The 11911-nt window shown below is 41.8% G+C and overlaps 1 protein-coding gene across 3 annotated transcripts in view; it reads left to right on the top strand.

Moving 5' to 3' along the window:
- The first annotated feature begins 3932 nt into the window (after window positions 1-3932).
- Window positions 3933-11911, top strand: part of SGSM2 (small G protein signaling modulator 2) — a 206894-nt gene continuing 198915 nt past the window's right edge. For all 3 annotated transcript variants that reach the window (XM_070735246.1, XM_070735243.1, XM_070735245.1), the window contains exon 1: window positions 3933-4223. In XM_070735246.1, coding sequence (XP_070591347.1) covers window positions 4167-4223 — 57 coding nt within the window. In that variant the 5' untranslated portion in view covers window positions 3933-4166. The remainder of the gene's footprint in view (window positions 4224-11911) is intronic.

The following is an 11911-nucleotide window of genomic DNA, read 5'->3' as shown; positions in this document are numbered from 1 at the left end:
GGCTTGTGGCCCAGCAGTTTGAAAGACCCGTGGAAGGTGTATATTTGCTATCTACAGCCTCGTCTTGGCAGCAAGAATTCTGTATTGCTGCATGAACTATTGCCTTCGTGGATATATTTGAAGTTCCAGTGTTTTCCTGCTTTGTAAGAACATTTTCTGTTAGTTTTGTTTCTCTTGAACTTTATAAACTGCATTCGCATTACACCGGTGTGTCTGGCTTATCTTTTTGGGTTGGTCATAGCTTCCGGAGTGACCCAGAGAGGACAATAATAGAGATATATCCAGTCTCAGCTATGATAACATCCTGGGGACTTAAGGGCCTGCTACCAACCTATCTCTGCAGGGTTGTTGTATGGGACAATAAATACAAGAATGAAACATCCTTCAGTCTCAAAAGACTATGGTATCTTGCTTTGGAAAGAGTTCCTAAAATGCCGTATGCAAAGCTGGAGAAATTCTCCAGAGCACAAGGCCTGGGTAGGTTAGTATCAGTGATGAGCTTGCCAAAATTTTTACAGCCACTCTGTGGGCGTGGCTTATTTTTTGGGTGTGGCTCAATGGCATGTGACTGGGTAGGAGTGGCTTGCCGGCCATGTGACCAGGAGGGGTGGCTTAAAGGTCATGTGACTGGGTGGAAGTGGCTTACCGACCAAGATAAGTTTTCAAATAGGTACTTGGTTGGACTCTTTTTCAGTTGATTGTCACATTATTTGAATAGCCACAAACAGGACAAATGATAGACAGCATCATTTGTTGAGGAGCACAGTCACATTTTAAGGTTTTGTACTGAACCCACAAGGTTCAGTATGATAACAGATTAGGCAAGTAGCTCAATTTTCTTTAATTGCTATAAAAGTTCAGTTCTAGATAATGATTTAAATGATTAAATTGTTTATGTAAAAACATACTATTTAATTATTTCCTATTTTAAAAGTAATTAAGGATCATACTAAGGTACTAGAGAAGGAAGGACAATAAAAAAACTATTAAGTACAGTATTCAATAAATAGTGCATAAGCTTACTACCTCCACTATGTCTCCCCCATGGGGGCAACAGCCCATTACTGGTTAGTATGGAGGATAGACTGTTACTCAAGCAGCAGATCCCCCCTCTCCACGTCTCTGAAATAATCCAATGGAATGGCAAAGTCAATACGATTGGTTCCAGCTCCGTTGCAAATGGCACACAAAAAACCTAGATTTCTTGAAACATAGAAACATAGAACATTGATGGCAGAAAAAGACCTCATGATCCATCTAGTCTGCCCTTATACTATTTCTTGTATTTTATCTTAGGATGGATATATGTTTATCCCAGGCATATTTAAATTCAGTTACAGTGGAACCCCGACATAAGAGCTGCTCTACTTAAGAGCAACTCGAGATAAGAGCTGGGAGGGGAGAGATATTTTTGTTCTACTTACAAGGCCAAATTCGAGATACAAGCGCCAAGGAGCTGTCTCCTGAAGCCAAACGCTAACTTCCGCGTTCGGCTTCAGGAGACAGCTGCGAAGCGGCGCGCATGTTTTAAAAGGTTGCAGCCGGCCTGGGGGGCTCGGGGGGGTGCTTGCAGCTTTCTTTCTTGCTCTTTTTCTTTCTCTCTTTTACCTTCCCTTCCTCTATTTCTTCTTTTCTTTCTCCTTCCCACCTTCTTCCCTCCCTCCCTCCCTTCACTCATTCCTCTCTTACTCTCCCCTTTCATAAGTTTCCTTGCTTCCTTCCTCTGTTCCTGTCCCTTCCCCCTTTCTTTCTTTCTTTCTTTCTTTCTTTCTTTCTTTCTTGCTCTTTTTCTTTCTCTCTTTTACCTTCCCTTCCTCTATTTCTTCTTTTCTTTCTCCTTCCCACCTTCTTTCCTCCCTCCCTTCACTCATTCCTCTCTTACTCTCCCCTTTCATAAGTTTCCTTGCTTCCTTCCTCTGTTCCTGTCCCTTCCCTCTTTCCTTCCTTCCTTCCCACCCTCCGTCCATTCATTCACCCATTCCTCTCTTGATCGCTTAAAGCCGGTCCCTGGTGCAAAAAGGGTTGGGGACCTCTGTCCTACAGGATTGGGTGGCAGAGAAGTTGAACATATGTAAATTTAAAAGTTTAAGAAAGTTTACAAGTTAAGTGAAAGAAACTTCATTATTCATTTATATGTACATGTACATTTCTTCATTAAAAACATGTCTTTCTGCATAATTTAGACTAACTTTGTGAGTTTTTTGAGGGCTGGAACCAATTAAAATTATTTACATTAATTCCTATGGGGAAAAGTCGTTCGAGATAAGAGCTGCTCGACTTAAGAGCCCAGGTCCGGAACGAATTAAACTCGTATCTCGAGGTACCACTGTACTATGGATTTACCAACCACGTCTGCTGGAAGTTTGTTTATATACATGATGCTAGTAAGAGACAGGGGATGGAAGGCACTCTGGTGCACTTATGCACGCCCCTTACTGACCTCTTAGGAATTGGGAGAGGTCAACAATGGATAGTGTAAGGGTAAAGTTTTGGGGGTTAGATGATGATACTACAGAGTCTGGTAGGGAGTTCCATGCATCAACTACTCGGTTACCAAAGTCGTATTTCCTGCAGTTCAGTTTAGAGCGGTTTACTTTAAATTTGTATCTGTTGTTTGCTTGTGTGTTGTTGTGGTTGAAGCTGAAGTAGTCGTTGACAGGAAGGATGTTGTAGCAGATGATTTCATGGGCTCTGCTTAGGTCGTGTTTAAGGCGACGTAGTTCTAAGCTTTCTAAACCTAGGATTGCAAGTCTAGTTGTGTAGGGTATTCTGTTGTGAGTAGAGGAGTTGAGAGCTCTTCTAGTAAAGTATCTCTGGACATTTTCTAGAGTGTTTATGTCCGAAATGTGGTGTGGGTTCTAGACAGATGAGCTGTATTCAAGGATTGATCTGGCAAATATTTTCTATGCTCTGGTTAGTAATGTGAGATTACTGGAGCAGAAGCTACGTAGGGTTAGGTTAACAACTCTTGAAGCCTTTTTGGCAATGTTGTTTATTTTATTTATTTGTTTTGTAGAATCAAATCGAGTAGAGCAGAGCAGAGTAGAATAGAATGGAATTTTATTGGCCAAGTGTGATTGGACACACAAGGAATTTGTCTTGGTGCATAAGCTCTCAGCGTACATAAAAGAAAAAGATACATTTGTCAAGAATCATGTGGTACAACACTTAATGATTGTCATAAGGGTCAAATAAGCAATGAAGAAACAATCAATATTAATAAAAATCTGAGGATACAAGCAACAAGTTACAGTCATACAGTCCTAAGTGGGAGAAAAAGGATGATAGGAATGATGAGAAAAACTAATAGAAATAGAAGTGCAGATTTATTAAAAAGTCTGAGAGTGTTGAGGGAATTATTTGTTTAGTAGAGTGAGGGCGTTCGGGGAAAAATTGTTCTTGTGTCTAGTTGTCTTGGTGTGCAGTGCTTTGTAGCAACTTTTTGAGGGTAGGAGTTGAAACAGTTTATGTCCAGGATGCGAGGTGTCAGTAAATATTTTCACCGCCCTCTTTTTGATTTGTGCAATGTACAGGTCCTCAATGGAAGACAGGTTGGCAGCAATTGTTTTTTTCTGCAGCTCTGATGATCCTCTGAAGTCTGTGTCGGTCCTGTTGGGTTGCACCACCAAACCAGACAGTTATATGCATCAACTACTCGGTTACTACTCGCTTGGGAGATACCCACCCTAACCTCTTGCCTTGGCTAGCTAAGAGACACAACACAACCCCACCCCACCCCCGGCCCGCCGCCTGCGCGCCCTTCCCCATCACACAACCGTATTGTTACTAGATAATGCCCCCCCCCCCCTCCGGCACTTCCCTCCTTCCTGCTCCTGCCCCCCCCAGGGGAAAAGCAGGCCGGGCCAGCTGGAGTGACGTCAATGTGGGGGAGACCGCGGAAGATGGCTGCGGCGGCGGCGGCGGCTGAAGGGGTTGCCCGCTGCAAGAGCGAGCGCAGGGCTGCGGCGGCGGCGGTGAAGCAGCAGCAGGAGGAGGAGGAGGAGGAGGAAGAAGAGGAGGAGGAAGGCGCCTGGCTGGCTTGCCTCTCCGGGGCCGGTCGGTCCCTGGTCTGCAAAGCGCGGCGCGGGCGGGAGATCCCCGCCCTGCCTTAGTCGCTCCTTTTCCTCTTTCGATCGCCCCGGACCCTTCGTTCCTCCGCGGGCACCATGAGTGGCTCGGAAGACGCCGTGAAGGAAAAATTGCTCTGGAATGTGAAAAAGGAGGTAAAGGATTGTGTGTGTGTGTGTGTTTGTGATCGTCCTTAAGTTTGTCCAACGTGCATTGATTTTTAAACGATTTTTTTGGGGGGGAGGTAGGAGAAAACCGGACCCCCCAATATAATAATAATAATAATAATAATAATAATAATAATAATAATAATAATAATAGGAATAGTAGTAGTAATAATAGTAGTAGTAATAATAATAATAATAATAATAATAATAATAATAATAATGACAACAACAGTTGGAAGGGACCTTGGAGGTCTTCTAGTCCAACCCCTGCTTAGGCAGGACAGCATACACATATTTTTTAAAAAATATATCTCTATTTTCTTTCCATCTATCTGTCCATTCATTCATCTATCTATTTGCTAGGTAACGTAAGGCTCAAATCCAGCCTCTTTCAACTTGAATTCATGAAGGTGCAAAGTTCCTTTAATAATAATAGCAACAGAGTTGGAAGGGACCTTGGAGGTCTTCTAGTCCAACCCCTCCTTAGGCAGGACACCCTACACTACTTCAGACAGGAGTAGTGAAGGGTTTCCTGTTGGCCAAGGTAGGGTTGGCATTTTGGGCTTTGGGCTTTGGCATTCCACAGTGACCGTGGGGTGGCTAACCAGATGGTCGCTAAGTGGGAAAGTCCTCACCTTATGGCTCCTCCTAACCACCAGTTGGACACTTGCTCTGGTCTTGAGAAATAAGAAGGAAGGGAAAGAGATGCATGGCTGTGTTTGCACGACACTTTTTGCCCGCTTTTCCCCAGCAATTGATCTGGGTTTTGCTTATCACAACCCGCCAGCCGAGCCCCCTCGGGTTGCGTTCGTTTCAAAAACACGAAGTTGAAATGAAGTTGGCTGGTGTCGGAGCTCTCCCTTCGTTCGCACAACCTGCTGGAGCTAATAAGTTCCAGCAGGACACGTTTGACGAAGCTGGCTTAGAGGTGGCTTGGTTGATTTTTTTTTTCCTGGCTTGGTGTCTTAGGTATGGATCTAGATCCGAGAGTTGAGTGAATCCAAAGATTCATTTAATTCAATAGTTAGATCCTGAGATCTGTCCAAAGAGAGTCAGTGATGTTGTACGAAACTGATTATAACCTGTAAGATTGTGGAAATAGAGCTGAATGTGTGCAGACACACACAAAACGATTATAATTTGCAGAGGGCATTTATAGATTTATATCTATATTTATATCTATATCTATCTGTCTGCCTGCCTGCCTGCCTGCCTGCCTGCCTGCCTGCCTGCCTGCCTGCCTACCTACCTACCTACCTAATCTATCTCTTTATCTATCTATCTATCTATCTATCTATCTATCTATCTATCTATCTACCTACCTACCTACCTACCTACCTACCTACCTACCTACCTATCTACCTACCTATCTACCTACATAATCTATCTCTTTATCTATCTATCTATCTATCTATCTATCTATCTATCTATCTATCTATCTATCTATCTATCTATCTATCTATCTATCATCGTCTGCCTGCCTGCCTGCCTGCCTGCCTGCCTGCCTGCCTGCCTGCCTGCCTGCCTGCCTGCCTGCCTGCCTGCCTCCATCCATCCATCCATCCATCCATCCATCCATCCATCCATCCATCCATCCATCCATCTATCTATCTATCTATCTATCTATCTATCTATATCTGGCTATCTAGCTATCTAGCTATCTAGCTATCATCTAGCTATCCACCTATCTACCTAGCTATCTATTATAACTTTTTAGAGGACCCCTTCTCAGGAGTGGAGCTGGAACTGGTGGACAATTTCCAAACCTTTTTAGAGAGAAATGGAGAATTTCTCATTCGTAAATTGAGCAAGTCTGTCTGGTTTTGATCAAATATACACGCTGTATAAGCTCAGTGACTCTTTTATTCCTTGTCTAACCAGGTGAGATGAGAGAGGACAAATATTAAGATGGGAGCGTTTACCCTTTTCCCTAATCGTATTTACTTTGGCACAAGCTGTGTTTGATTATGAAGCACCTACTCAAACTCATTTTACCCATCGTCAGCTTTCAGGTCCCCTCTGTGGTGTATGCAGGTGCTAACAGTGAGAGATTGTGGTATCATACAAGCTCTTTCCTCCTTTTCAGGCAACTCAAAAACAGCATATTGTTGTTGTTAAAGGCTGTTTTTCTCTCTCTCCCTCCCTCCCTTTCATAGAAAGGTTTCTGATCTAATCCTTGACATGTCTAGCTCAGAAGGGAACAGATATGATGCAAAGGACCTGTTTATGAATAAGATCTTTTAAAGGGAAATGAATGTATTGCAGCTACTCCTTGACAGGTCATTGGGTAAAAGATACCATGGCACTGAAAAAAAGTGACTTTTATGATCGTTTTTCAGCTATGACCTGTTCCGCATGTGATCAAAATCCAGATGCTTGGCAACTGGTTCACATTTATCACTATTGTAGTGTCCCAAGGTCATGCGATTCCTCCTTTTGTGACCTCCTGACCAGCAAAGTCAGTGGGGAAGTCAGATTCACCTAACAATGGGGTTACTAACTTATCAACTGCAGTGGTTCATTTAACAACCGGGCGAGAAAGGTTGTAAACTGGGGCAAAAAAGCCTCACTTTACAAATGTCTCATTGAACAAGAAAAATTGTGGGCCCAATTGTGGTTGTAAGTTGAGGACTATCTGTATTAGGTAAAATGTTTAGTCTATTGGGGCAGATCGGGGCCGGTCAACTTTGTATTTGCTGATGTAAACAAGAATGTCTCTGAGGGCATGCAGAGTATTATTTTGATTTGATTTGATTTGATTTGCTAAATTTATAAGCTACCCTTCTCCAGGGTGGCGTACAAGGATAAAAAACAAGAATGAAAAACTGTGTACAATCAATATAAAAATTTTAAAAAACAGTGTACACTCCATAAAACCCCATAAATTTAAAGCACACATCCAGCAGACGTGGTTGGTAAATCCACAGTCACTGAATTTAAACATGCCTGGGATAAACATATATCCATCCTAACATAAAGTACAGGGAATAGTATAAGGGCAGACTAGATGGACCAGGAGGTCTTTTTCTGCCGTCAATCTTCTATGTTTCTATCAATCATGGTCAAAGCAATGGAAACTGCAGTTTAATGTTTCCAAATGTAAAATAATGCACTTGGGGAAAAGGAATCCTCAATCTGAGTATTGTATTGGCAGTTCCGTGTTAGCAAAAACTTCAGAAGAGAAGGATTTTGGGGTAGTGATTTCTGACAGTCTCAAAATGGGTGAACAGTGCAGTCAGGCGGTAGGGAAAGCAAGTAGGATGCTTGGCTGCATAGCTAGAGGTATAACAAGCAGGAAGAGGGAGATTATGATCCCGCTATATAGAGTGCTGGTGAGACCACATTTGGAATACTGTGTTCAGTTCTGGAGACCTCACCTACAAAAAGATATTGACAAAATTGAACGGGTCCAAAGACGGGCTACAAGAATGGTTGAAGGTCTTAAGCAAACAACTTATCAGGAAAGACTTAATGAACTCAATCTGTATAGTCTGGAGGACAGAAGGAAAAGGGGGGAAATGATCGAAACATTTAAGTATGTTAAGGTTCAGGAGGGAAGTTTTTTTAATAGGAAAGTGAACACAAGAACAAGGGGACACAATCTGAAGTTAGTTGGGGGAAAGATCAAAAGCAACATGAGAAAATATTATTTTACTGAAAGAGTAGTAGATCCTTGGAACAAACTTCCAGCAGACGTGGTTGATAAATCCACAGTAACTGAATTTAAACATGCCTGGGATAAACATAGATCCATCCTAAGATAAAATACAGAAAATAGTATAAGGGCAGACTAGATGGACCATGAGGTCTTTTTCTGCCGTCAATCTTCTATGTTTCTATCAATCATTCATCACTTAGGCTAGAGCGGTTTGTTGAAACTCAATGGCCTCAGGCCTGGCGCCAAAGCTATGTTTTTAAGGCTTTTTGGAAAGCCAGGAAGGGGGGGGCAGTGCGAATCTCCGGGGGGGGGGGTAGTTGTTTCCAGACGGGCCGGAGCCCCCACAGAGAAGGCCCTCCCCTGTGGCCCCGCCAGCTGACATTGTTTGGCTGACGGGACCTGGAGGAGGCCAACTCTGTGGGATATGATCTGTTGCTAGGAAGTTTGAGGCAGAACTCAGCAACAGGTCCTTTGTTTTCTCACAAAGGACCTGTTGCTGATAGATGTTTTCATAGGATTGGTGTGATTGTTGTGGGACGAGGGCGAAATGCTCCCAGTTTGCTCGTGTCTGTCGGTCATCGGAGAGCCAGTTGCAAAGGCAGCGCCAACATAGAATAGAATAGAATATAGAATAGAATTTTCATTGGCCAAGTGTGATTGGACACACAAGGAATTTGTCTTGGTGCATATGCTCTCAGCGTACATAAAATAAAATATACATTTGTCAAGAATCATGTGGTACAACACTTAATGATTGTCATAGGGATCAAATAAGCAATGAAGAAGCAATATTAATAAAAATCTTAGGATATAAGCAACAAGTTACAGTCATACAGTCAACATGGGAGGAAATGGGTGATTGGAATGATGAGAAAAACTAGTAGAATAGAAGTGCAGATTTAGTAGAAAGTCTGACAGTGTTGAGGGAATTATTTGTTTAGTAGAGTGATGGCGTTCGGGAAAAAACTGTTCTTGTGTCTAGTTTGTCTTGGTGTGCAGTGCTCTGTAGCGACGTTTTGAGGGTAGGAGTTGAAACAGTTTGTGTCCAGGATGTGAGGGGTCAGTAAATATTTTCCCCATATTTTCCCTGCCCTCTTTTTGACTCGTGCAGTATACAGGTCCTCAATGGAAGGCAGGTTGGCAGCAATTGTTTTTTCTACAGTTCTGATTCTCCTCTGAAGTCTGTGTCGATCCTGTTGGGTTGCAGCACCAAACCAGACTGTTATAGAGGTGCTTTTATCATCTGTGCATGCCAAAAACACTCTGTGCCTGCGCAGAGGGTAAAATAACCCAAACGGTGACATCTGGGTTGGTAGGCAGAGGCTCGTGCTACCTTTGCAGCCGGTTCGCTGATGACTGACGGGCACAAAAGCAACCAGGAATATTTCACCCCTGTTATGGGTTCAAAGGAACAAGGTTAGAAAGCTGCCTCCATTCTCTGAATCATAGGTATCAAATCTTAAAGACAGTGATGGAGAAATGCTCCAATTAGTGTAAACCTTGGCCTGCTGATTTATTTATTTATTTTTAAAAAATAATCTAATATCATGATTCAGAGTTGAACCCAATTGCTGGAGATTTCATAGATCTATGCAGTTTCCTTGGCACGAAATGATTTAATAATAATAACCACAGAATTGGAAGGGACCTTGGAGGTTTTCTGATCAAACCCCCTGCTTGGGCAGGAGACCCTACACTACTTCAGACAGATGGCTATCCAACATCTTCTTAAAAACTTCCAGTGTTGGAGCATTCACAACTTCTGGTGGCAAGCTGTTCCACTGATCAATTGTTCTAACTGTCAGGAAATTCTAAGTTGCTTCTCTCCTTGATTAGTTTCCATCCATTGCTTCTTGTCCTACCCTCAGGTGCTTTTGGAGAATAGCTTGACTCCCTCTTCTTTGTGGCAACCCCTGAGATATTGGAGCATTGCTATCATGTCTTCCCTAGTCTTTCTTTTCATTAAATTAGACATACTCAGTTCCTACAACGGTTCTTCACATGTTTTAGCCTCCAGTATATCTTTCTTATGTCAGGAACGGCTGGCGGAACTGGGGAATTTTTAGCTCAATCCAAATGCATCTTGTACGGCTGAATTGCCCACCGGTGCAATCGTTTCCGGTCACAATTCAAAGTGTTGGTTATGACCTATAAAGCCCTTCATGGTACCGGACCAGATTATCTCAGGGACCGCCTTCTGCCGCACGAATCTCAGCGACCAGTTAGGTCCGACAGAGTGGGCCTTCTCCGGGTCCCGTTGACTAAACAATGTCGCTTGGCGGGACCCAGGGGAAGAGCCTTCTCTGTGGTGGCCCCGGCCCTCTGAAACCAACTCCCCCCAGAGATTAGAATTGCCCCCACCCTCCTCGCCTTTCGTAAGCTTCTTAAAACCCACCTCTGCCGCCAGGCATGGGGGAATTGAGATACTCTTTCCCCCTAGGCCTTTACAATTTTATGCATGGTATGTCTGTATGTATGTTTGGTTTTATAATAAGGGTTTTCAACTGGATTGTTGTATGCTGTTTTTATTACTGTTGTTAGCCGCCCCGAGTCTACGGAGAGGGGCGGCATACAAATCCAATAAATAAATAAATACCGGTAAATGAATGAATGAATGAATATAAATATAAATATAAATATAAATACAAATACAAATACAAATACAAATACAAATACAAATACAAATACAAATACAAATAAAATAAAATAAAATAAAATAAAATAATAAAAATAAAAATAGTTCCAACTCTGCAACAGACAAATAATTTATGTCCCTGTTCTTGACAAGGAAGATGCTCGGGGTAATTTGGAGTGAGCTGTCACTTGGAAATAAATTCTTCCGCTCATGTTTAAAAAAATTTTTTTTTTTTTAAAGTATATCTTTCTTATGTCAGGAACGGCTGGCGGAACTGGGGAATTTTTAGCTCAAATCCAATTGCATCTTGTACGGCTGAATTGCCCACTGGTGCAATCTTTTCTCTTTTTTTCTCTTTTTTTAAAAAAAATAATAATTTATTAGTTTTATAAAAAGGGAAGGGGGAGAAGGGAGTACAAAATCAAAAGGGGGGGAGGGGAAAGGAGAGTACAAGTATAATAACTTTAAAGGTAAAATTTACAGAGAGTTACAGAGGTCCATTACATTCCTTAATATGCATATTGTTACAGCAGTTCTGTTCATGTTTCCTTCTTCGTTTAAATTCCAGTGACCATATTTATTATCTTTACCATATATAACTTAATAAATCTAAGGAGGAGGTGTGGTAGGAAAGGGATTGTCTGGTTCGATAGCAGACATTGAATTTAATGACTTGTCGTTCTTATTAAGAGGTGAAAAATAGGAAATGAGAATAGTAAAGTATATAAGAATTAAAGTTAAGATTGAGTTAGTTTTGTGGGTACAGTGCTCCCTCGATTTTCGCGGGTTCAAACTTTGCGAATAGCCTAAACCACGGTTTATAAAAAAATATTAATTAAAAAATACTTCGCGATTTTTTTTCTATACCACGGTTTTTCCCTCCCAATGATGTCATACGTCATCGCCAACCTAATAATTTTTGCAAATAAATAACAAAAAAAAATATTGTTAATAAATAATTATGTTTATAAATATCAGGATGTTTATAAATATCACTGTGTCTTATTCAATGGTGAGTACCAGTAATAATGGTGAGTAAATGGTTGTTAAGGGAATGGGAAATGGTAATTTAGGGGTTTAAAGTGTTAACGGATGGCTTGTGATACTGTCCATAGCCAAAAATGGTGCATTTACTTCCGCATCTCTACTTCGTGGAAATTCGACTTTCGCGGGCGGTCTCGGAACGCATCCCCCGCGAAAATCGAGGGAACACTGTATATCAGTCGTTTATTTATTTATTTTTTATTACTTAGATTTGTATGCCGCCCCTCTCCGAAGACTCGGGGCGGCTCACAACACGTGGAAACAAATCATAAATAATCTGACAATTTAAAATATTAAAGATTTAAAAAAAGACCCCATATACTAACAGACATACACACA

This window comes from Erythrolamprus reginae, chromosome 1, assembly GCF_031021105.1.
Source record: "Erythrolamprus reginae isolate rEryReg1 chromosome 1, rEryReg1.hap1, whole genome shotgun sequence".
In the NCBI taxonomy this organism is placed as follows: Eukaryota; Metazoa; Chordata; class Lepidosauria; order Squamata; family Dipsadidae; genus Erythrolamprus; species Erythrolamprus reginae.
Note: the sequence above shows the minus strand (reverse complement) of the source record. Positions and strands in the feature narration are given on the sequence as shown.